Below are 27151 nucleotides of genomic sequence, written 5' to 3' on the forward strand. Positions count from 1 at the left end.
TACCAGGTTTTTAAAAAAATGTCTGACTACCCTCCTTGGAGAGAGAGGCCAAATGTAGAAGAGGACAATATACTATAAAGTGAGGTGACAGGCCCAGCCAGCCCCACCCAGTGACTGGCAGGTGTAGGTGCTCAAGATGTGATTGTTTCCCTGCCATTCAGAAGCGTTCCTGGGAAATGACTGACCTGGCTAGTGGTGCCACAACCAAATTGACGGATCTGACCTCCAGTGTGCCCCAGGTGCAGAGCAATGACCGTACCTCGTATACTTTACAGGGACCTACTGGGGCCCATACAGGTTAAGGTGCACTCCAAGTCACACAGCAGAATACCCTTCCCATGCCCAGAGTGAGCCTGAGCCACCTCCAGAGCAGGCTTTTAGCTGAACAAAATCTGGGATGATAGAGTAATATCGGGTAACATGAATAGTATTTCTTTTGACTGGATATCCAATCTACTTAGTGCCAGAGGTACAAGCGGAAGAAGAAAATTCATACTTATGTGCCTGGCAATGGCCCTAGAAGTAGGTAGTACAAGGGGGGGACCCAAGAAAAACCAGAATTATCTCCTGGAGGGCAGGCTCCTTGTAGTCCAGGCTCCGCACTCCTGCCGCCAGACGAATGAATATTCTAGGAACCCATCTGTACCCATGCACCAGCTGGTGTTGTTGTGAGAGGCTGCGTTCAGCTCCAAAGAGTTTTTTTTTGAAGATTCCTTTAACGCATTTGCCCACTCCTGATGGGTGATTTATGAGCGCACCTGCCCACACCGTGCTGACTGTTCAGCAGTTTTTGACCAAAAATGGCATGAACCCTGTGCCCCATTCTCCCTATTCACTTGATCTCACGCCAAGCAATATTTTTGGTTTGTTTCCCTGGATGAAAAAAGTCCTCAAAGGGAAGTGTTTTGCTGATGTGGAAGAGGTGAAACAAAAAATGACAGAAACACTAAAAGGCATCAAAGTCGACAAGTTCAGAAACTGTTGTGAGCAGTGGAAAAACCATCTCAATGGGTGTATTGCATCAGATGGAGAGCATTTTGAAAGGGGCTGAAGTTTAAATATGTAAGAATACATACATAATTTTTTAGGTAAATTCCTCTCTTTGGGGGGGGTCCCCCCATGTATACAGTTTTCCCCATTTTCCAGATGAGAACACTAAGGTACAGAGAAGTTGTTGCCAGCTGTTGGGTTTCTGGGAAGCACAAGGACAGTTTAATGTTCAGGATACTAATTAGAGAACCCTTGGAAGCAATGCTTACAGAAGAGAAGGGAAGAGAATGAGGCAGATTGGGCAGAGGGAGCTATTGAACTGCAATGCAGTCTTACCGGAAACTTCGTTCTTCCCTATGGGGAGCTCTGCAGCTGGAACGGCCCTTCAGAGTTATTCCCTTATCGTTTCTCTGCAGAGGGTGAGGCCTTTATATTCCCACATCAGTTACTAGATTCCTAGCCCCTGGTTTCTAGTTCAGAGTTGTCTCAGCAACTCCTATCATCCCAAAGGGGAGGGAAAAAAATGATCAGGGAGATAAAGTAGAAAAAAGAATGGTCTCTGAAACCAGACAAACCTGGGTTTAAATCCTGAAACTTCCCTTTCTAGCTGTTTATTTACGATGGACAAGTTATTTCACTTCTCTGAACTTCAGTGTACCTTTTTGGAAATGGCAATAAGAGTACTTAGCTTGAAGGGTTGTTTTGAATATCAAATGCAATCATTTATAGAAAGCGTCTTACAGAGACCTGACACTGAAGAAATGGAAATTACTATAATGGCAGGGTAAATTATTGTGCAGTTGTGTGCCCGGTTCCCTCATTTGTAGGGTGGTGGGAAGAATAGTGAAGAAGAGCTGCTCAGAAGGGAGAAGGGCATTACATTGTTTTTATTACCTGGTACTTATAAGCACTCAGTCAGCATTTACTCCAATGAACAAATATTTATTTAAAAGGATTTGTACAGACATAACACTTACTTTCAAAGAGCAGAGGAATCTCTTATATTTTGAACACACAGACACTGTGGAAACTTAAAACTGCAGTTAAGGAAGGAAGAAGAAATCTCTCTCCTTCCCCAGCCAGGGACTGAGACCTGGAGCTAAAAGTTTTTCGGTCAGCCAATCCCTATCCCTGTCCCCTTAAGTCTGAGTGACTTTATTAGAGATCTGACTTTGGTGGAGTAGAGAGCTACAGGGCTTGGAGACAGACCCTGGTGCCTTTTCTTTGGGGAGGGAAGGCCACCTGCCCAATCCACGGGAAAGGGGGTGGCCAGCAGCTGACCTGAGCTGAGGCTGCCTTACAGAAGATGGAAGACCCAAGAGAAGGAGGGATAAATGTAGAAGTCCCACCCACTCACATGGGTAAAGGAATTGCCACTCACTTGAATCTCAATCCACTCCCGTGGTTTGGAACAAAAGGCAACACAATTGTCACCCTGCGGCCCATCTAAGCCTAAGGCAACCCCTATAGCAGAGCCCTAGCCCAATGACTCCAGCAGCGAGTTAGGCAGGACTTCGTGAAGTATAGCTCCAGCTCCCAGATTTCACTATGGGGAACTTCTACTACTCGTTTGCAAGAACTAGAACTATGGGAGAAAGGCCCGCAGATCTCAGGATCCCCAGACACACAGCCTGGTACCTGAGAACTTTTGTATGTCTGGGAGACTGGGAGGTAGGGTGGGATGGTGAACTCTGTTAACACCCAGTCCTCCAAAATGAATACAAAAAGGAGAGCTTGTCCAAATTACCTCTGGACCTTGAGGATGAGATGAGGAAAGATAAATGCACCAGGCCTATTGGAAAGTCCAGCCAAAACACCAGTGTTCCTTCAAGGCCAAAGGCAAAAGTACAAGGAGGGGCACACTGGAGCCTTTACACTAAACAAGATACGGGCCTCCCTCTACCCTCAGACCTTAGGTCCCAAGCTTCAGGAACAAGAGACAGAATCACATCCGGGACTTCCACCCTATCCTTAATGCCAAACAAGAGCAGACGTTGAAATGTGGGTGGGAGAGAAGGGATCATCAGACATACTGTCGTTAGCACCTGAACCACATCTCTTCCTAAACCAGACACCCCAAGAGCAGAAAGAAATAAGAGCTGAGTGAGAGAGGGGTTGTGCTTCCATCACATTAAATTGGAGACTTGGTAGAGGTGGGGAGGGGTTATTTCACATCAGAACATTGATCACTGGCCAAGGGGAGGGTTAGGAGCAGTAGAGCTCTCTGTGTTCTCCCTCTCTTCATTCATCCTGCTTCCGTTTGGGCTTTTTGGGGTTCCGGGACCGACTCTTGGCTTTGCACAGAGGGCATATAGGTGCATTCCGGTGAATTTGCTGATGACATGACAGGCAGGCCTGGTGGAGTACACAGGACAAAGAAAGTGAGTGGTCAGATTCTTGTAGGCTGTGGTTCATTCAGCCTTCTGATCCCCATGGGTCCAGAAAACAACTGCGATCTTTCCCAACAGGAAGAAGCAGTAATCAGTGAGTGAGACCCGAGAAGAGAGATCAGTGCTGGCTGTAAGGGATGTAAAGGGTATAAAGGAGTGAGGGTCAAAAATGGGTACTGAGGGAAAACACCCAAAACTTGCAAATAAGGCAAAATGAGAATTGCGTATCCATTTAGCGTTATGATGGAGCATGGCTTAACAGGCCTGCTCAAGAATCGATTCCCTAAGATAGCTATCAGTAAGTATTTTCTGTAAAGGTCAAAATAGTAAATAGTTTAGACTTTTCGGGTCATATGATCTTAGTTGTAACTCCTCAGTACTATACATTTCACGTGACAGAATATACAGGCATTTTACAGGAAAGACTCAAAGGCATGAGTGTGGACCAATAAAACTTTACTTATAAAAAAAAAAGAGCAGTTCTGACTTGGCCTGTGGGCTCTATTTTGCTAACCCTTGCTCTAGGAGAATGCCCTTTGTTTGACTATTTACCTTTTTCTTTTTTCCCTGTTTACCATTGATCAGAGCCCAGACTCTGACTTATGCTGATAAACTACAAGTGATTTTTGCCCAGGAGAGATGCAGATTATTTCTGTTCAGAAGAAGAGGTCCTCACAACTGTTAGTTTTATTGTCCTGTAGGACATTAAGCAGTTCTGTATTTAACTTTGCAAACTGATTGCAGCACTCCTTTCCTTTCCTGACCGTCTGATTATCTGGTCCTCAGATGCTCTTGGAACCAGCTTTATACATGCTTACTGTATATTTGTACCAGTCACGTTTCTAACTTTTTGAACAGAGGTTAGCAACGCGTGCTAGTCTCCCTGCATTCTAACTGCTCTGGGAATGTGAGGCAACAAAACAGGTGGGTCCCAGCCTTGGCTGCTGTGTGGATTGAGCATCAGCCTACAAGCCAAGTGTCGCTGGTTCGATTCCCAGTCAGGGCACATGGCTAGGTTGCACGTGAGGTCCCCAGTTGGGGGCGCGAGTGAGAGACAACCACACAGTGATGTTTCTCTCCCTTTCTTTCTCCTTTCCCCTCTCTCTGAAAATAAATAAATAAATAAAAACAAAAACAAAAACGGGTTGGTCCCTTCCAGCACAAACACCACACACCCTTTTCTCTGTGCCCCAAAGGCTGTTTTAGAAAGGCCCCGGATAAGTAAAGCCAATACAGTGGCACCTTGGTACTCATTGCTGCTTCATTCCCATGAATGGCAAATAAGTGACGAATGATGAAGCATTTTCTCCTGCAGAGGGGCGTTGTGACTGATGCAAGTTCTCGCAAATGCGACGAGTGGCAGGTGCCAACTGCTGAAACATTTTTTTCTCATCAAAATGCAATGAGTAGCAGGTTTGATGGATTCTGAAGCCATTGAATACCAAGGTGTGACTATATCTCAAAACCAGCCTTCCAGCCCTGGCTGCTGTGGCTCAGTGGATTGAGCGTCGGCCTGCGAACCAAGTGTCACTGGTTCGATTCCCAGTCAGGGCAAATGACTGGGTTGCACGTCAGGTCCCCAGTTGGGGGCATGAGTGAGAGGCAACCACACAGTGATGTTTCTCTCCCTCTCTTTCTCCTTTCCCCTCTCTCTAAAAATAAATAAACAAATAAATAAATTATTTTTAAAAAACCAGCCTTCCACAGGGCTGCTTAAGGATAACTTGCTTCTTCCACAGCCCCTACCCAGCCCACTCACCTTCATAGGTGGGGGTTGCTGCCTGAAGGTGGCTGTCTGCCGGGTGTCCTGCTTCCTAGCCACTTGAAGTTGTTGGGCCGCAGCAGCTGCAGCAGCCAGGGACTCGGGGATGGGGGGCTCTTGAGGCTCCGTCTGCCATTCCGCTTTCTGCTTCTCAAAGTAACTTTGGAGATCAGAGATGTTAGCTGGATCATTCTGAAAACAAGGAGAACCTTGCCCCTCTTAAAGACTCCATGCCACCGAATCAAGGGGGTTGGACTGTGGTTCACTATACAAAGTTCCTGCACCCTCCCTAGCACAACGTCCTTCTCCCTGGGTCCCAGCTCCTTTGTCTGCTAGGAAGTGTAATCCTCTCGCTCCTTGCTCTGGCAGACCCAAAACATAAAGAAATCCAGGGTTAGCAAAGTCCTCCAAGGGCATTCACCTATCCCCCATCTCATGTTCTTTTGCAGGATTTCTATCATGTCCTTGGGTCTCCGCTGGCACACCTCTAGGAATAAGAAAGTCACCACTTCCACAGGCAGCCTGCTCCGCCTTAAGGAAATGTGTTTCCTTCTACTGAACTGAACTCTTGTCTTTCTGTACGGTGAGTCTCTGAGTCTTAAGATGAAGTTCCAGGCTAGACCCTGGAGACCACAAAAGCTCAGCCCTCTGTATTTTCAAGGTTTCTGGACAACCCTTCTAGGCCTTGACTTGGGAAGTAACCTCTTAAGAGTCAGTCTCTCTTTCTCTCTCTCTCTCTCTCTCACACACACACACACGCACGCACGCACGAGTCATAGACATCGTCTTATATTGTTAAAATGGCATAAAAGAATTTTAAAAGCCATCTAGTAATTCTAGTTCAATCATCCTTCTTTTGGTGTAACAGTCCAGCACAGGGACATGCCCAAGGTCAAGCAATGAGTCAGCCACTGACAGGCCTGGGGCCAGAACTGACTCTCAGACCAAGCTCTGTGGGTGGGTGTGTAGTCTGCGTATGTGGCAGGGACAGGGGAAGGTTGCTTACTCCAAGGACAGCTTCTCCTCCTCTTCACATAGGTCAGGGAGCCTTTGCAGGCCCAGAGTCATGCGCAAGGCATCCACGTGTTCCTTCAGTGGCTTGTACTCATCATGGAGACGGCGGGTAGACTCTAGGAGCTTGTTTAAGTCATTCTCAGACTGTTTGATGGTATTTTCCATCTGGAACACAGAGGGAGGGAGGCACAGAGGAAAAGAACCCCAAGATTCTCAATGAGGCTGTACAGGTGAGCGGAGAATGGCACAGCTCCAGAGCCAGACCGATGTATGGTCAAATCCTCAATCTGTTATGTGTTCTATGTGACTCTCGTCAAGCCTCAGTTTCTTTATCTGTATAATGGTGATGACGATATGCCTACCGCATATAACCTTAGTGAGGATTCAATGATTGGATTTACATAAAGCCCTCGGTATAGAGGCCAACACAGAGTAAAGGCTGAGTAAATGGTAGCTATTATTCAAATACAGCATCTGAGAGCTGGAATAGCCTTTAGAGCTCATTTTGCGTACCTCACCACCATTTTACAGATGAGGGAATTGACTCAGAGAGAAGGAACTTCCTCAGAGAAATATTTTCTAGGGGCAAAACCCAGATAAAACCTCAGGGCTTCTGCCTCCGAGGCCACTGGCCTTTCTCCTGAATTAATGGTCCTCAAAATGTGGTCAGCAGATCAGTAGCATCAGCATTACCTGGTAACTCATTATGAATGTAAATTCTCAGGCACCACCCCAGACTTACGGAATCAGAAACATTTGGACTGAGTCCAACAATCTGTTTTAACAGGCCCCCCAGGTGGCTCTGATGAATAGTCAAGTTTGAGATCCATTTGCTTAGATTTTCAGCCCCTCTGTGGCTAATATCTTGTTCATTTTGTTGGCTCTGTATACATGGGTTAGCTGGCAGCAAAACTGCCAGCTCCTCATGAGACCCTGAAATCCTGTGATCTGTGACACAGAGAATCCCAAATACTGTCCCAATTACATTCATATTTCCTTTAAAATCCTGTGCCTAGAAAAATCAGGAAATAAGTATTGCTAGAGAAATGAGTTTCCGAAGAAAAGAAATTCCTTCAAATGTATTTATTTTTTTAAAAAAGCTTGTCATTGTCATAGGCTCTAAGAGTTAGAAAGGATCTTACAGGTCCCACCTCCAACATCTCTCCTGGTGAAGGAATCATCAATGCTGCATGCAGCCCAGACAGGTGGTCATTTGGACCCCTCCTGAGTAACTCCAAGAAGTTGGGAATTTACCACGTTTGCACAGTTCATTCACCATGTTCCAAGAATCCCTCAAAGAGAGACTGATGAGAATCCCTACTTTGGCAGGCTGGCAGATATGGTATTTTTGGCTTAGTTACAGAACCTTTCGAGTCCTTTAGGCTGGACCCCAGAGTCAACTGCCTGCTCTGCTTTTCACCAACTCTAGCTCCTAAGTCCCAGACTGCAATAATGAGTACATCAGAGCTTAAAGAGACCTCAGATGTGATTGAATCCGTCTCAGGGAGAAGAAGGGACTTGTTCAGTGACATACAGTCAATCAGTGACAGAGCCAGGCTAGATCTCAGAGCTGGATTCTTGCACACCACCATATAGCTTAATACCTCCTCCCCCAAGTTGGCCACAGCCACATCTTAAGGACATGCCACAACATTCACTATTACCTATTCCTGAAAGGGCTCAGAGGTTGCCTTTAGGCAGCCAGCCACGTACCACATTGATGTCAGCATGGATCAGTCGCAGTTCCTCCACATGCGCCATCTTCTCTTGCAGCAGGAGATCCATCTCCTGCTTGTATTCCTTCAGGTGTCTCTCCTCTGATTCGAGGGCTTCAAACTCAGCCTTCAAACGGGCCTTGATCTTCTCCATCTGCAGGGTCTTATTCCTGTCATTTCCCCAAACCAGAACACAGATCAGAAGAAGAGAGGAAAATGAGACCGGCGTACAGAGTTAGGCTCTGAGCCAAGGCTATCTTTCTAAGCTTCCCTCTCGTCAGGCAGAGCCAACCTGAAACTACCCCCCAAAAGCGAGGGTCTCAGATGGACATCATTTTGCTGTTTCATGGGGCATTTGCAAAGAGAGGACAGGTTTGAGCTCCCACCCAAGATGCAAACACAGACTTCTTGAGAAAGATGGAAATGTTCTGTTTCTGTACTTTTCAATACAGTAGCCCCTAGACATACATAGTTACTGAGAATTTGAAATGTGGCTAGTGCAACCGGGAAGCTAAACTTTAAATTTTATTTAGTTTTAATTAATCCAACTTTACACGTAAACAGCTACATGTGGTTAATGGACCTCATATTGGACAGCACAGATTGATAAGGTCAATGCCATCAGTTCCAGAAGATGAAGAAAAAAAGAATTGTAGCTCATTTCTTTTCTTAGAAAAATAAAACCTATTTCTGGTTGTTATATTCCAACTGCATAGCCTCTGACTCAGTAATCCCACACCTGGGAATTTACTCCAAGAAAGTAATCCAAGGAAGCAAAAAAGTTAATACACAGGAATGTGCTTTCCGGGCTATGGGCAAAATTGGAATATCTGGAAGCCATGAAAAGGAACCATTATGATTGTATCTTGAAAAATAAGGAAGATATGCAGCTTGACAAAAAGGTATTTATGCTGAGATTGCAATTTCAAAAAGCAAATGCATGTGAGTGAAGAAGAAAAGGAGCCGGCAGGGGTACAGGTGTGAGGATCTTTAAGATCATTTGAAGCATGTCTAAGTGAGAGGGCCACAGGACATTGGAAGGAGGCCCCCTGGGCACATTGTTGTCCCCCTACTGGCTCTCTACTTGTCCTGCCTAGCCAATATTCATTATTCAGATTTGGCATCTCCTTCCTCCTGCCTCAGTAGCTGGCTTTCTCCTTTACTCCGGCCCATCCCATGGGTGCTCTCTCTTGGTCTACACCCTAGACTCTGGTCTCTGACCTCAGCCTACTTCTGTCTTCAGTCTCTCTCTCTCTCTCTCTCTCTCTCCCCCTCCTTTCTTAATATTGGCTGTGGCTCTTGCCTCAAGAGGTGGCCCTCAATGGCACCAAAATCACAGAAAGAATTGTGTGGGTAGGATCATGGGAGAAATTTTTATTTCTATATTTAAAGTTTTTTTCACGTTATTATATTGTTTTTATCTTAGCAAAGGGTAAACACATAGATGTTATCATCCCATTTGTAAAGAAGAAAATGAGGTTTAGGTATTAACTTGCCCAAGACCACAGAGGTAGTAAAGGGAAACTGGGATTTAAACCCAGGGCTCTCTAATACCACCCATCACTCCACACTGGCTGAGTGCGGTTACCCAGGCTAGAGGGCATTATTGGAAGGGCAGCAGTGTCAGTGGTACTACTGTGACCTCTCAGCAGCAGTGTTCCAATGGCAGGACAGTGGGAGCAGTGCATCCTGGGTGAAAATAATAAGGGAGTTCATTGTGTGTGGAGAATTAAAAAATAATAATAGGCTTTCAGTTGTGTTTGCAGCCGCCGTTGCTCTCTAAGGCCAGTGCCTCCTCCAGCTTGCAGAGCTCCAGCCAAAGGAAAAGGAGCGGTAAGTAAAGCGGTCTCTACACCACGGCTCGTACAAAGCAGACTGCTCGCAAATCGACCTGCGGTAAAGCACCGAGGAAGCAACGGGCTACCAAAGCCGCTTGCAGGAGTGCGCCCTCTACCGGAAGGGGAAGAAACCTCATTGTCACAGGCTGGTGCTGTGGCACTCCGTGAAATTAGACGTTATCAGACGCCCACTGAACTTCTGATTCGCAAACTTCCCTTCCGGCGTCTAGTGCAGGACGTTGCTCGGGACTTCAAAACAGATCTGCGCTTCCAGGGTGCAGCTGTGGGTGCTTCGCAGGAGGCGAGGGAAGCCTATCTGGTTGGCCTTTTTGAAGACACCGACCTGTGTGCCGGCCATGCCAATCGCGTAACAATGATGCCAAAAGGCATCCAGCTAGCACAACGCACACGTGAAGAATGTGCTTAAGAGTCCACTATGATGGGAACCATTTCCTTCTTTTAAAAAATTCTCTTCTTCCTGTTACTGGTAGTTCTGAATGCTAGATATTTTTTCCCATGGGGTCAAAATGTACCTAAGTATATGACTGCAACTGGAAAATAGGGGGCAGAAATCAGGTATTGGCAGTTTTCCCATTCTCATTTGTGTGTGAATGTTTTCAATAAAAATGCGGGGACACAGAGCAAGTCAAGGTGTCTCAGTGAACAAGTTTCGGTGGTTCAACTTCATAACAATATAAATAAGCCTGCTAAATTTTTCTGGACAATGCCAGCATTTGGATTTTTCTTAAAACAAGTAAATTTCTTATTGATGGCAACTAAATGGTTTTTGTAGCATTTTTATCATATAGTAGATTCCAACCACTTGCTATACTTTTTTAACTGAGTTGTCCTACATACAAGTACATACATGTTTTTAATGCTGTCTGTCTTCTGTGCTGCTCCTGTAAATTTGCTATTAAAATACATTAAAATAATAATAATAATAATAATAATAATAATAATAATAATAATAATAGAACCAACTAAAGCTGGTCTTTTCTTTTTTATCACCATGTAGTAATTCTAAACAATGTTCACTGAAAGACATCTGGGCTAATTCCAGTTTTTGGAAATTATAAATAAAGCTGTTGTAACTATCCATGAATTTGAGCCCGAGTTTTCCTTTCTCAGGGATAAACGACCAGGACTGCGATTGCTGGGCTGTATGGTAGGTGTGTGTTTATGCTGGTACCATGCTGTTTAGATTATTATAGCCTTGTAGTATAGTTTAATATCCGCTAGCGTGATACCTCCTACTTTTTTCTTGTTTCTCAGGTTGCTTTGGCTATTTGGGATATTTTGTATAAATTTTAAAATTATTTCTTCTAGTTATGGGGAAAATGTCATTGGTATTTTGATAGGGGTTGTACTGAATCTGTACATTACTTTGGGTAGTATGGACATTTTAATGATGTTAATTCTTCCTATGCATGAGCACAGCATCTCATTCCATTTATTTGTGTATTTTTCAGTTTCTTTCTGAGACTTGCCATCCCTACCTTCTTTCTGATTTATTCCTTTTAAAAAGGGAACATCTAAGCTATGCCTGTCCTACCACTAAACTTAGGAAGCAGACCATTTGTCTAGTTTCACAAAAGGAACTCTGCCTCTGGATGAATCATTCCTCAAGTCTCACCCCAACCTAAGTAGATGATATTAAGATGAGACTTTGAAGTGGACACTGATGTTGGAATGGGTTCAGACATTTGGGGCTGTTGGGTGGTGGATGAATTTTGTACGTGAGAAAGACATGCATGAGTGGGTAATAGGGTGGAATGTTATAGAATACATTGTGTTCCCTTAAAATATATCTGTTGAAGCCCTAATCTCCAACATGACTATATCTGGAGAAAGGACTTCTAGGGAGGTGTAAAGATAAAATAAATAATCATAGTTGGGTCCAATGTGATAATAGTGATGCACTTATAAGAAAAGGAAGGGATATGAGCTCTTTCTATCTCCGCATTAGAACAGAGAAAAAGCCATGTGAGGACACAGGAAAGAGGAAGTCATCTACAAAACAGGGATATCCTTGACCAGAAAACAAAATCGTTGGCACCTATACCATGGACTTGTAGCCTCCAGGATTATGAGAAAAGTAAATGTCTTCTGTTAAAGGCACAGTAAGTTATTTCCTTGTGGCACCCTAATTTCACACACACACACACACACACACACACACACACACACACCACAGTACTGGCAAATGATAACATATCTATTTTCAAGCAGCACTGTGTTAACCTTGAGGATTTCTTGCTTTTAAATGTGGCCACCCACCACATTTTACCTGGCCACTCTTCCAAGGACAAACTCTCACTTTGTTTTCATTTCTGCCCTCCAAAAATGAATATCCCTGTATCATTCAGAGTAAATTTAGGGAGATGTATCCCAAGAGTGAAAATCCTGGGACACAGGTAATATATATTTCATCTAAGCAGTGCCCATTTGCTCTGCAGGATGGCTATACAGGTTTACATTCTCACCAGTGGGGCTTGTGGGCTCCTGTATCTGTGTTTGTACTCAGAAAGCAAGAGCGATGGGGAAGCGTGGGAGATCCACTCAACTGGACACCTATAACCTGTAACCGAATGTACACTGAGCTTTTCTCATTTCTCTCTTAGACAGCCTCTGCCCAACTCACTTAGTAGCTCTTACCCTACTACCATCAAGATCTGATTAAGAGTTTAGCCACGTTATTACAGCTCTGACCTCACTGCCCCTTCTCTGATCTTTGGGGGTTAGTTGAGAATTTTATCTAAAGGTTTGTATTTATTTGGCCATTTGTAGTGAAGTTAAATATGGAGCAAGGCTGGGTGCTGACAGCAGCCACGTGATTCATATGCAGCAAGTTGTTACGGGGACTCCCTGTCCAATGTGGGTAAGACCTGAGCACATGTGAATCTCCCTGCTGGGAAGGACCTTTGAAGGCCTCTACTGTTCCTCCCCCAACCACTGTGTAAGTGCCTTTTATAACAGCACTGTGAACTGTTCCATTAGTCCTTCTTTGAACAATTTAGTCATGGATCTCTCACTACTTCTCTAGATAATTCACTCCACCTACAGGCAGATCAACAACTCGAAAACCCTAGGGTCACACAGAATACAAATGTCCCTTGTCTCCCAAAATCCATTCACCCCTCCTTCAATAGTAATAGAAACTCTTCTTTTCACCTGGGCCTGCAATAAGGACTATAGTTACCCCTCTTCTCTGCAGCTTTTTGTGGCCATTTGACAATATGCAGGCCAATGGGATGCAAACACATGTGACAAGTGCAACTTGTAGGCTGTGACTCTAAAGGAAAGAAGCATACCATTGACTTCCCCTTTGCCTTCTCCTCACTGCCTAAAATGTGTACGTAACATTGAACCATCCTGAACCACGTAGATGAGGGCCACGTCCTGTACATGGTGACGTGACAACGTAAAAAGAGCCTGAGGCCCCAATACTGAGTAACCACACAAACCATGAGTAGCTTTTTCTAGTCTGATAACGTGAGAGAAAAAGGACCTTCTTTCTTGTTTTAACCACCGCTATTTTGGAACTCGGTTGAATTAGCTTTGCTAATAACCTGACCAAGTGGTTATTGTATTAAATTTTATTTAAGATGCCAGTGAACATAAGGTATCCATTATTTTATGCACTACTAAGAAAATATGCTAGCAATTATATTATGACAAAATGTTTTCTTATTATTTAAATGTCAATTTAATGCTTGTTGAAAGAGCTCTTGTAGACTTATTTAAGACACTAATTTTATCTGAAGTTTGTAGTCTGATTCATTCCTCCTACACAATAACTTTTCATTTCAAGGGAGAATCATGATGAAATCTTTTGAAGATATTTTAAATGATAATGAAACTAAACACATACAGTGGCAATCATGCACATAAGTCCATTAAAAGGATGATAATATGAACAGCCATGGCCAAGTTCATATACATTGACAACAACACAATTACATCTTGGCCAAAAGTGATAGAAAGGTAACATTATATTTAAGACACATCGTAATTTTAGATTTTTAAAATATAAACCATGTGCCTTAAATGGTGAAATCTGATATTTTAAAATCAAAGTTGGGGAATAGCCTTGACTTTCATTTCTGGTCAAGACAGAGTAACAGGGACCAGACAAACCCTCTCATACAAAATCGCTAAAACAAACAAAAACACCAGACAAAATATATGAAACAACGATGCTCAAGTCATTGGACATTGGGCAAGTAAAGTCAGTGATTTCTAAGGAATGAAAAAACTTAGATGAGCCCAAAGATTACCCTATCTTTTTGTCTAGAGAAATATTCTAGGTTGCGGGGCCGGGGCAGGGAACTCGGAGTCTGGCAGACTGTCTTAACTGAGGAAATGAAGCAATGAGTCTGGGGGAGCCAAGGCATCTGGACTTTGCTGGAACAAGTTTTGGAGAGGGGAGACCTGTGGAGAGAGATGCTACAAGCTTCAGAGGATCCTGCTCAAATATTCAGTTAGGTATTGATCAGCCTATGTGGTGTAAGGAAACTACCTGAGGCCAAGAAAAGAGCCACTCAAAGGAATTAGAGGGTACAGTGCCCAGAACCCACACAGGGCTGGGGATAGCAACTGTTCTAAATAGACACAATTCACAAAGCATTAAAGTACAAAGAAAAAAATTTGCATTACCACTGGAGAAAATGAGCCCTTCACTAAATGTTGCTATGGTCCTGTTAACTAAGCTGAAAAACAAAGCCCAGAAGGATAGAACTGCTTCCAAGTATCTAAATGACATGCCAGAAGAAAGCTCAAGCATATATATAAAAATGTAAAACTATGAAGAATCAACAAGGTAAAATTTCACAACGTCTGGCATACAATCAAACCTTGTCAGGTGTGCAATTAAACAGGAAAAATGTAACCTATAACATGGAGAATAATAAAACTGACCAAGAGATGACATCTTTGATAACATTAGAAGCCAAGGACACTTAGTTATTATGAATGCATTTCATGTGTTCACAAAGCTTGTGAAAATACTGGCTGCATCAAGTAGAGGCATGTTCAAGGGTAAGGAAGAAAGAAGAAGAAAGAAAGAAGTAGGGGTGAGGGGAGGGGAAGGAGGAGAAAGAAGAAGAAGAATCACAGGGATATAAAGTACAGTATAGGGAATATAGTCAGTAATACTCTAAAACTATGTATGGTGTTAGACAGGTACAAGATTTATTGGGATGATCACTTAGTAAGTTATGCAATATCTAATCACTGGGGTGTGTACACATGAAACTAATATGATATTGCATGTCAACTGTAATTGCAAAGTAAAAAATGATAAAAAATAAAAAAAGATAAGTTTTAAACCAAGAAGTACATGAAAGTAATAGCACAGAGGCCAGAAAGGAAGAAATAAAAGTATAATGTTGTAAGTTCCTTATACTATACCTGCAGTAGTACGAGATCAGTTTTGACAAGATGTATATTATAGACCCTAAATCAACCACTAAAATAACAAAAGAGAATGATAGCTAACAACTGAAAGAAAGAGATCAAATGGAATCATAAAATACACATAATCCAAAAGAAGGGATGGAAAAGGGAACAAAAAACAGATGGGATTAATGGAAAACAACAAAGTGGTAGATTTAAACCTGAACTTATCAACAAGCACATTAAATATAAATGCTCCAAACACCACCAATTAAATAGCAGACAGTCAGATTGGGTTAAAAGAAAAACAAAAACAAGACGAGGGGTTGCCTATAAGAATCCCACTTTAAAATTAAAGAAACAAGTAGAAGGATGGAAGAACACACACCATGCTAACTATTCAAAAGAAAGCTGGCTAAATGCAGTGTGGTATCTTGGATTGGATCCTAGGACAGAAAAAGGGCATTATCTGAAACACTGGTAAAATCCAACAAATTAACCTATAAAACCAATGCAATCCTATCAAAATATCAGCATGCTCTTTTTTTTTGGTAGTGGAATCTAAAATTCATACAGTAATGCAGAGTCTAGAGTAGTCAAAAAACAGCAGAATTACAAACTTGGAGAACTCACATAGCCTGATTTCAAGAATTATTATATCGTTGCAATAATCAAAACAGTGGAGCATCAGCATAAAGAGACACAAACAGACCTATGAAGCAGAATGGAGAGTCTAGAAATAAACCCCCAAATACACAGATGGGCAAAGTAGGCTCACAGTGGCTCACATGCAAACAAGACATGCAGGTTATGACCATCACACTAGCTTTATTAACTCAAAAGGATGGCACAATGCAACTGTAAACCTACTTTTGGCCACCCCTGTATGTAGGCAACTGGTTTTTGACAGAAGTACAAAGGCAATGCTGTAGAGAAAGGATGGCCTTCTCGCTGAACAGTTCTGAAACAACTGATAGCCACGTGCGAAAATAAATAAGTAAATACACAAACACCTGTACTTTGCACCGTATACAAAAATTAAGTGAAAGTGGACCAGAAGGCCTATGTGTAAAACCTAAAAATACAATTTCTGAAAGACCTTTATGTGACTTCGGCTTGGGCAAAGGTTTATTTTCTATGGTGCAAAAATCACTCCATAAAAATACGGATGAATTGGATTTCTTCATTTATACTAAAAATAACTTCTGTAGTTCCAAAGACACTGTTCAGAGAACGAAAAGACACATCGCAGACTGGAAGAACATCTTGTATGTGCAAAGCACATACCTGATGAAGGACTTGTATCCTGAATATACAAATATCACTCCCAATTCACAGGAAGTACAAAAAGCAACCCAACTGATAAATGAGGAAAAGGTTTGAATAGACACTTCACCAAGGAAGATATATGGGTGGCCAAGAAACCCATGAAGAAGATGCTCAACAAGATTAGCCATTAGAGAAATGTCAGGTAAAATGACAAAGAACTACAAAGGACTACCACTTCACACCACTGGCGTGGCTATAGTGTCCTTTTTAGACACACAGTAACAAGTGTTGTTGAAGATGTAGAGAAACCAAAATCTTCATATTTTGCTTCTGGGGATGGAAATTGGCACCACCGCTTTGGAGAACAGCTTTGCAGTATTTTAAAAAGGTATGTGCAGGCTTATCATATAACCCAGAAATTTCACTCTTGGGCATCTAACCAGGAAAAATAAAAACATATTTTTGTGCAAAGACTTTTCCATGCAAATATTTGGAGCAGCATTATCCCTAAGAGCCAAACGTTTGTAAACTGCTGAGTAAATAAACAATACCCATGGAACAAACAGAATAGAAATAGATTCATAGGTACAGAGAACAGGCTGACAGCTATCAGAGGGGGGGCTGTTGTGGCGGCTGGGTGAATAAGCTGAAGGGGTTAAGCAAGAAAAAAAAAAAAAAAACCTCACAGACCCAGACAACAGCATGGTGACTGCCAGAGTGGAAGTGGGTGGGGGCAGGTAGAAGAGGGTAAAGGGGGTTAAACGGTGATGGAAGGAGACCTGACTTTAGGCGGTGAGCACACAACACAATATACAGACGATATGTTATAGAATTGTACATTTGAAACCTGTAATTTTAATAACCAATGTCATGCCAATGAACTCAACACCAATTTTTAAAAATAAATAAAAAGGAAAAATAATACTGAGATATGTTACAATGTGTATGAGCCTCAAAAACAAATATGCTAACTTATTACATGCAATGTCTTGAAAAGACAAATCTGTAGACAGAAAGTATATTACTGGTTGCCTGGGGCTGCGGGTGGATAACAGATTTCTGAAACTGGACATAAGGGCTCTTTTAGGGATGATGGAAATGTTTTAAAATTGTATTGTGATGATAGTTACAGAACTGTAAATTTACTAGAAGTCATTGAATTCTACTCATAAAATGGATAGTTTCTATGGTATGCAACTCAATAAAGCTGTTGAAAATATATCCTCTAAAGCTGGCTGGTGTGATTCAGTTGGTTGGAACATCATCCTGTAAACTGAAAGGTTTCAGGTTCTATTCCTGGTCAGGGCACATGCCCAGGTTGTGGATTCCATCCTTGTTCCTGGTCAAGGCATGTATGAGAGGCAGGTGATGGATATTTCTCTCTCACATCAATGTTTCTCTCCTTCTCTATCCCTTCCCTTCTCTCTAAAATCAATAAGCATGTCCTCGGGTGAGGATTAAAAGTATATAAATATCCTCTAATGGCTTTTTACAGAACTAAATCTAAACCCACATCACCATCTGAGCCCAAATTCTAAGCTGTTTCTACTCTTCTGCTCCTGTTTTCTCATGACGATAAATGATTTGTCAAAAGGGTTTTGTAGAGGAAATAGATTTTTAATGGAGTTAGTCAACTGAGATCCCCAAGAGGAATGGGAAGGGGATTAACAATAAAAAAAGAAATTGGGGACTCATTGCCCTTGTGGTTAATCGTCTTTACTGTGCTCTTTAGGCTTAGTATCTAATGACCAGCCTTATACCCTCTGTCCAGCAACTGGGTAGTTTGCGTTAAGGTTAAATCTAAGTAAAAGGCCTTTCCTTTCTCAGATCTGCAGAATGGGAATCATGCCAGCGACTGCTTAAATACACACACACACTAGCTTCCTTCTTTTTATATTTCCTATTAATCAAGCAGACAAAAAATACTAAGTACCATTCATCCAATAGTGTGATGGACCCTGTGGGTGATGGATGAGAACACCGCTTTCTTCAAATAAAATGATCGTGATCCAATATAGAAAACAGACCAAATCACAACTGCTATGGTTGAAGGGGAAGTGGGATCCCCAGAGTCCTTATTTTCTCTTCAAATCCAACCATGGCTGACTCTACCAGAGCAGCCCTTGATATCTCTCTCTGGCACTCCAGGGCTCCTCAGAACATTATTTGCAAGCCTCCAATCAAATCCATCCTCTTCATTTCAGAGATGAAGAAACAAATGTCCAGAATGGAAAAGGAACTCGTCCAAAAGCATGCAGCCAGAGTCAACTGAGTCCTCTAAATATATAGATTTATGCATAAAGGAATTTGAAATCCAGATGTTTTTATACAAAAAAGCCTTCTAGAGACTGCAGGAAGCTTGTTGTATGTGGATATATGTGCATAGGAACATGGGTGTATACAATGTGTATATATGGATGGCATATGCATGTTGAGATTAGTATGCATTTGGGGAGCTAGTGAAGGGCTCTGGTTGATCTAGCAGTGTGGCTGCACTTCCTTTCTCTGCCTCGTGGCTTCTTCTCCTTTCCTTCCTTCTTTTCCATAACCCCCCTTTTTTTTTCATTCTTCACTTCCCCTTTCCACATATCCACACGCTCCTTCTTCACCCCTTGAAAGCTTAAGGAATGGAAGGGCAAAATAGACCAGTGTGAAATTTGGGGGATGAGGTCTGGGACATAGTGTTGAGTGTGGTTGGGATTGAGAGGAAAGACAGGGCTGGGCATGTGGTCAGTCAGGAGTGGGGAATGGTCTGTGGTGGGAGAATCCAGTCCTGAGACATTTCCCACTTCAAATTCTGCCATTGGTGTACGTGAGAACTGAGTACGCACGTGTATATTTCAGGGCCTGTGCCTGGGGTTGTGTCTGGCTCTCAGTTTGACTTTAACAGGTATTTAGGTGATATTGTCATCATCCCTGCTACTTCTACCCAGAATTAACATTACTATTATTTTTTAACAGAAATAGGCGTCTCTGTTAATACCTTTAAGGGGTTTAGCAGTAGAGCAATTGAGGAACCGCAAATAATGGTTAATCAGATTATGTATCAGTATTTGCTGAAATGCATATGCCATGTGAATAAGATATTCTCTTTCTTTTATGTGTTACCATAGATACATTACCTAAACTCTCTGAGCCTCACTATCTTTATCTATAAAATGGGAATAATTCCTACCACAGATTTCCATTAGAAAGACTAAGTATTGAGTGCCAGCCTGTGAACCAAAGGGTCACCGGTTCAATTCCCTGTCAGGGCACATGCCTGGTTGCAGGCCAGGTCTCCAGCGAGGTCTCCAGCTGGGGGCACACAAGAGGCAACCACACATTGATGTTTCTCTCCCTCTCTTTCTCCCTCCCTTCCCCTCTCTCTAAAAAATAATAAATGAAAATTTTTTAAAAAAATCATTAAATATTAAATGAGCCAAGAGCTTTGAAATTAGTAGCTGTCCAACAAATGTTAGTTCCTCTCTCCAGTTCATTCTACCCGTTCCTTTGCTTCTTCCTTCTTTCCATCTCCCATACATGTTTACCTGTCCATATATGAATATCAAGTACAGATATGTAGTACCTTCCCCATTTCAAGTTCTTAAACCAAGTGATGTAACCTTTGTATATGACTATAAAATTATCAAAAGCAGGGTAATTTAAATCACTTTTGTTGTATACACATCTAGAATGTTTATGTCTTGGTGGATTACCCTTGCTCATTATGTAATGTACAACTTTGTCCCTGGGTATTTTCTTTGCTCTGAAATCTGCTTTATCTGATGTTACTATAGCTGCTCCTGCTTTCTTTTGATTGATGTTTGCATGGCATCTTTTTCTATCCTTTTTGCTCCCAACCTGCTTGATCATTATATTTGAAGTAAATTTATCGTAGATAGCATATAGGTGGGTCATCGTTTTTAAGTCCATTCTGTCTTTTAATTGGTGTATTTAGACTATTTATATGCAACATAATTATCAATATATTAAGCCTACTGTTTTACCTTTTGTTACCTGTTCATTCTCTTTTTAGTTTTTCTGTCTTCTTTGTCTTACTTTCCTGTGGGTGACTGAAATATTTTTTCAAATTCCATTTTGGTTTACCTATAATGTGTTTTAGTGCACCTCTCTGTATAGCTTTTTTAGTGTTTTCTGTCAGTATAAGATCATACATAATTTATCATGGATTCTGATGTCATCATTTTACCAGTTGAAGTGAACCATAGAAACCTTATCTCCCTCTTATATCCCTTTATAGTCCCCTGTTTATAATATGTCTTAAATATTTCCTCTACATACATTGAGAACATGAAACTGAGATAAATTTTGATCCAATCATCAAACAATTCAGACAACTTAAGAGGAAGAGAAATTCTGTTGTGTTTACCTGTGTTGAGTTTACTCTGTGTTCCTTCATCAAAAGTTCCTTCTCTTATTGCTTTTTTTTTTTTTTCTGTTTTAAGAACTTACTTTAGTAATTCTTATAGGGTAGAACCCCTACTGATAAATTCCCTGTTTCCTTTCATCTAAGAATGTCTTGATTATCTCTATTCTTGAAAGATATTGTCACTAGACATAGGATTCTGGGGTGTTGAGTCTTTCTCTTCATCACCTGAAAAATGTGCCACTTCCCACTAGGGCTTCATCAATTTCTGATGAGAAACCTGCTGTTATTCTATTTTTTTTTTTTCCTGTGAAGGTATAGGTAAGGTGTTGTTTCCCTTTGGCTGATTTCTAGATCTTTTCTTTGCCTTTTGTTTTCAGAAAGTTGACTATGATGTTTTTTGGTGTGAATTTCTTTCGGTTTATCCTGATGGTGTTTGCTTAACTTCTTGAATCTGGAGGTTTATGTCCTTTGCTTAATTTGTGAAGTTTTTATCCGCTGTGTCTTTAAGTACTTTTCCAGTCCTGCTCTCTTTCTGAGGTTCTGTTGACATGAATGTTAACATGGATGTAACTATTAACATGAATGTAAATAGCCCCACAGGTCTGGAGGTTCTGCAAAATGCTTTCTTTTTTTATCTTCTCCTTTTTTTAAAATCTAATTTCTCCATTGTTCAGGTTGGGTGATTTCTATTGTTTTATATTTAAGTTGTCTGATTCTTTTCTCTGAATGCCCCATATTCCTGTGGAGCAAGATTTTAGGCAATGGAATACTACTCAGCCATAAGGAAAGATGAAATACTGCCATTTGTGACCATGTGGATGGACCTTGAGAATACCATGGTAAGCGAAATAAGTCAGACAGAAAATGTTAAGAATGACATGATTTCATTCATATGTGGGATATAAAACAGAAAGCATCAAATGAACAAACAAGACAAATGAACAAAAATATAAATAGTCAACAGTGTGGTGGTTACCAAAGGGAAGAGGAATGGAGGTTATTAAAGGGTAAAGGGGTCAGATATATGGTGATGGAAGGAGATTTGACTCTGGGCGGTCAGCACACAATGCAATATGCAGATGATGTATCATAGTAACGTACACTTGAAACCTATATGATCTTATTAACCAATGTCACCCCAACAACTTCTAATTAAAAAAAGATTTTAGAGCTTTTAAAGGTGTTTTGGGCTATGGCATTTTTTCAGTTCTCAAATTTCCATATGATTCTTCTTTATGTTTTTATATTACTTTGTTGAGACTTTCTACTTCTGTGATGAGATTTTCTATTTTGTCATTTGTTTCAAGTGTGTTATAATCGCTCATTGGAACTTTTAAATGGTGGCTGCTTTAAAATCCTTGCCGGATAATTCTAACTTCTGTGTCATCTCAACAGTAGCATGTTTACTTTCTCTTGTCATTTAAGTTGATAATCTTGGTATGGCAAGTGATCTTTTTTTATTAAATCTGAATACTCTGAATCTCTTTTAAATCTTTTGTTTTTGCAGGCCTCCTCTTACATTGTCCTTTTGCAGGGAAGGGGGCCAGTAGAAGTGTAGGTCCTTCACTGGGTCTCTGACATCCAGGTTGGGGTGAGTTCAGCCCCTCTTTAAGCCTCTGATGATCCCATCCCAGGTATTAGTGGTAGGAATGCCTGGTTCAAAACTGGTGCGGGTATGAGTTGTACATCCCATTGGGTCTTCACTGGGAGGGATCACTTTTCCTTGCTCCCAACTCTTCCTTCTCTTGGGCTTGGGTGGGGGCTTCTTTAAAGTCTAGTAAGAGTACAAGTTTAGCCCTGGCTGGTGTAGCTTAGTGGATTGAACACTGGCCTGCAAACCAAGGTGTTGCCAATTTGATCCCCAGTCACGGCACAGACCTGGATAGCGGGCCTGGCCCCTAGTTGGGAGTGTGCGAGAGGCAAGCATACATTGATGTTTTTCTCCCTCTCTCCTTCCCTTTTCCTCTCTCTAAAAATAAATAAATAAAATCTTTTTACAGAAGGAGTAAAAGTTTAGGTTCTCCACTTGCATACCTAATCCTCTTGTTAGCTACATTGTTATGACAGCTGGCCTTTTCCTGTAACAAGTTAGCCCACTCCCTCTCCTGATGCTTTTGCAGAAAACTAAAGCATGTCCCCTTTCTCTATCCTTTCTCAGACTCTCTGTGGGACAGAGTGGGAATACCAGAGCCTCTGCATGCAGATTGACTGGGTTCCTGTCAAAATCTGGCTTTTTAAAGCTGTTTGGCTCTGGAAAAGTTACCTAAGTTTTCAGAGCCTCTGTTTTCTCAGGTGTAGGAAGCTCTCAGGTCTCTTGCTCAAATGAGCAATAGGAAGTCAAAGGGCTTGGCACATCACGGGTTCAATACACAATAGTTCCCTTCCTCTTACTCCCTTGCAGAAGTAAAGATACAACCCCTCCAAATGAGAAAAAAAATGTCAAGGTGCATCCCTACTATCATAATGTGGAGTCTCATTCTAGGCATTTGCTCCAAGGGTTAATTGAAATCTTTTGGTCAAAGTCTTATTTCTGAAACTGACACACTTGCTGTCCTACCTTTTCTCTCTAGGTTGCTGGAAAATACTAAAGGGAGACAGCTGGATCCATGCCAACCTCAGAATGAGAGTGGAAGGTGGGGCAGGAGGCGGGGCGGTGCTCTGGCAGAGGAGAGCAGGTGAAGGAAGGCCAGGTGCCGGCCCAGGCAGTCCACTGGCCGGGTGCTATTGTGTTCTGAGCAAGGACAACATCATCGCCTAGCCAAAGCCACTCCCAGAGGGAAGGAGGGGTCGCGGACATAGGCAAGTCCCACTTTGCCTGCCTGCCTCTTCACCTCTGGCGCCTCAGAGAAGCTGCTGCGACCTTATCAACTGATGCGGGACCTCCTCCCCAGTCTGCACCGCTCCCCATCCCCCTTCCGGAGCACGGGATAGGAAGGGAAGAAAGTGGTGAATGAGTGAAAGCAAATACACACGCACAAGCATCGCCATCCTCCCAATCCTGGCCTGCTGGGATTCCTCAGCACCCCCAGCCGGCAATCCCTGGAAGCAGCCACCAGCCCCAACGCGCTAGACTGCTCTCAAAACGGTCACCCGTGCTCCAGGTCCTGAAGTTCAATGGGAGACTGAAAAAGAATCTCGACATCTAAAGAGCATGGAGCCAAATGCACCTTGGAGCCAATACACACTGGAAAAGAAAATAATGAGTCCAAGAATGCCGTCCCCCAACTCCCACCCCAAGAAGATAAAAGTGTCTTGGGATCAACACCCCCCCCCCCCGCCGTGTGTCTCCATCTGGCTTTCTCTGCCACATCTGGCGAGGTCTGTCTCCGTCAGTCGCTCTGTTTCTCTGTCTCTCTGTAGTCTGTCTTGACTCTCTCCAGCCTTCTTCCCATCCTTGAAATCCGTGGTGTATGGGCTCCTTTCCCACCCCGCTCAGCAAGTAGCCCAACAATAGGTACTTTACAAGGTAACTCAGCCCTCTCCCTCTGCGAGGGATGCGGGGCGGCTTCAAGGCGGCCTGGGGTGCTGCAACGTTCCACTTACCTGATCTCTTTAATGCTTTCCAGTTTGCACATTATTTCTTGCTCATCTGCCATGCTTTTCACTTTCAATTTCACGTCCCGAGAAATGTACAAACGCACAAATCCAGGGATACAATAGACACAATGTAATCACCTCCTCCCGGCATGGGGCTCTGAGTCTGTGCGGTAGGGACTCGAAGAAGGCCTGGGAGCTGTAGTCGCAGCTCTAGGGCCAGCCAGGCAGCCTGGCTGCCTGCACGACTACAAATCCCAGAAGGCCAAGCGAGACACGCCTGTGTCTTTTCCTGCAGCCACACTTTAAATCAATTTGTCACAGATAATTATGTCAAAGGTTGTGAAGAGTGCAAGGGAATGGTAAGAGCTGAGTGGAGGGGGCACGAAACGGGGAGTTATTGCTTAATGGAGACATATTTTCTGTTTGTGGGGTGATGAAAAAGCTTTTAAAATATAGTGGTAATGGTTGCACAGTATTGTGAAAGTAATTAATGCCTCTGAAGTGTGTACATTGTATACTTAATGGTTAAATTGCATATTTATGTTACATATATTTATCACAGTTGAATTAATTTTAAAACGGATTTTCTTGTTTCTTTCTTTCAGGAGTTAAAACCCAGCACTTGAAGAATCCCAAATCATAGCAAAGAAGACTTACTGACTGCACAGTAGCCAAAGTCAGTCTCTCATCAGTCAATAAGAATTTAAAGTATATTTAAATAAGCCTAAGTGATTGAGTTGAGAACTGGGGGCTTGAGAGGTATCCCATAGCATAGTGCCTCTGCCCTGGTGCCCGCTCAATCAACAAACATTTACTGCGCACACTCTATATGCTCTCCCTGGGTCATTTATTTACTTCCATGATTTCATGACTGTATATTCATGACCCCTAAAGCTCTACCTCCAGCTTGAAACTCTCTAACTTCAGATTCGTATATCCAACTGCTTGCTGGTCATCTTCATTTAGATATTCTATAGACATTTCACATACAACATACCCCAAAATTCATCATTTATGTTCTCCCCTGACACACATTTATCCATCTTCCCCTCCTGAATATCAGCGAGTATACCTGAGTGCAGTCCAAAAACAGAAAGCAGACCAGCTATTTATACAAAGAATATATACAAAATATTGAAAAGGCAAAAAACAGAGACACTGAGGTACCACAGAGGTAGTAACTGCAGTGAGCAGCTGAAATCTCTTGGGGTGGAGGAATACAGAAAATAAGTTGGAATTATTAGACTTTAGAAATGTAAAGGGGGAGTCCCGGGAGGATAAGATCCAGTTCCTTAAGCAGAGTACCCTGCTCTGCTGGTGTTGGGGTCTCTGAGGGAACATATGAGGCTGGTTCTTAGAATTCTGAGAGCGTGGCAGAAACTGAAGACTGGAACCAATTACTACTGCAACCAGCTGCCAAAGACTAGTGAAAGTCCCTTGCTACAGCAACATGAACAGGAACAGAAATCATAACAAGAAGGAAAAGTCGCTTCTCCCTCTGCCAGACTTGCAGTCTCTTTATAGCCCACCCCCCATTTGTGAAGCCTAACAGAAAGCCAGTGGAAAAAGAAAATTTGGTTTGCAGTGTCCCAGTTCATAAAGAAGAGTTTATAGGGGTGGGTTCGGAGCTGAGAGATAATAACCAGTATGGTGAGTATCAATGACCTTCATCAAAACAGCCGTATCCACTCATCTACTGATAACACTTGGGCTGCTTCCAAATCATGGCTATTGTAAATAACACGGCAATAAACATAAGGGTACATACATTCTTTTGAATTAGTGTTTCAGGTTTCTTCAGGTAAATTCCCAGAAGTGAAATCTCTGGGTCATAAAGCAGTTCCATTTTTAATTTTTTGAGGTAACTCCATACCGCTTTCCACAGTGGCTGCCCCAGTCTGCATTCCCACCGACAGTGCATGAAGGATCCCTTTTCTCCACATCCTCGCCAGCACTTGTTGTTTGTTGCTTTGTGGAAGGTAGCCTTTCTGTCCATGAGTTTCTTCTCTTTCTGCTCAATCCCTCCACCCCCCACACCTAGCCCACACCCCAACAGCTGTCAACCTACTCTCTGTGTATGAATCTACCTCTGTTTTGCTTGTTAGTTCATTTTGTTCATTAGATTCCATATATGAGTGAAATAATGTGATACTCATCTTTCTCTGGTTGGCTTTTTCACTTAGCATAATGCTCCCTAGGTCTATCCATGCTGTCACAAAGGGTAAGAGTTCCTTTTTTAAGGCTGAGTAGTATTCCATTGTGTTAATGTAAATGGTGATGGACGGAGACTTGACTTGAGGTGGTGAACACAATACAACATATTGATGATGTGTTGTAGAATTGTGCACCTGAAACCTGTATAATTTTGTTAACCAGTGTCACCGCAATACATTCAATTTTTTTTTTTAAGTTTAAAAAAAAAAACACCTGTATCAAGGAGGTTTCTTCGGGTTGCAAACAACAGAAAATGCCCCTGGCTAATTTATGTAAAAAGGAAATGTGAGGTTACCTTGGAGATACAGAATCAATGGAAAGGTTGCAAAAGCATAAAAACTAGGGTAGCTCCAGAGATTAGACAGCAAGAGCTATCAGTTGAGTGAATCAACTCCAAATATTTTTACTATATTCATGCATCACTTTATTCAAGTTTTATAGTTTCAGAAGTCAGTCTAATTGGAAAAGCTTTGGTCATGAACCTAACCTTTAGCTAGGGTGGGCAGAGCGTTTCCCATGATTGATAATCTTATCAAGTTTACACACAATGATGTAGGTATGTCAGTTAAAAATATAAAATGAGGCCCTCTGTGCCTCCTGTTTGACAGACAGCCACATCTTCTGGCGCAGTGCCTGCCTCAACCCTGAGACAC

The 27151-nt window shown here is 42.2% G+C and overlaps 1 protein-coding gene across 1 annotated transcript; it reads right to left on the bottom strand.

Moving 5' to 3' along the window:
• Positions 1 to 3170: 3170 nt before the first annotated feature.
• ZC4H2 (zinc finger C4H2-type containing) lies at positions 3171 to 24472 on the bottom strand. The gene is made up of 5 exons (XM_090264586.1): positions 24291 to 24472; positions 7870 to 8041; positions 6149 to 6321; positions 5140 to 5302; positions 3171 to 3345 (listed from the first exon to the last, which is right to left on the bottom strand). The coding sequence occupies exons 1-5, from the start codon at positions 24341 to 24343 to the stop codon at positions 3232 to 3234; spliced, it is 675 nt and encodes a 224-aa protein (XP_090120712.1). The 5' UTR covers positions 24344 to 24472; the 3' UTR covers positions 3171 to 3231.
• Between the last annotated feature and the right edge of the window lie 2679 nt (positions 24473 to 27151).

The sequence above is a fragment of the Furipterus horrens genome, unplaced genomic scaffold (genome assembly GCF_987537825.1).
Source record: "Furipterus horrens unplaced genomic scaffold, mFurHor1.1.pri manual_scaffold_17, whole genome shotgun sequence".
NCBI classification, from domain to species: domain Eukaryota; kingdom Metazoa; phylum Chordata; class Mammalia; order Chiroptera; family Furipteridae; genus Furipterus; species Furipterus horrens.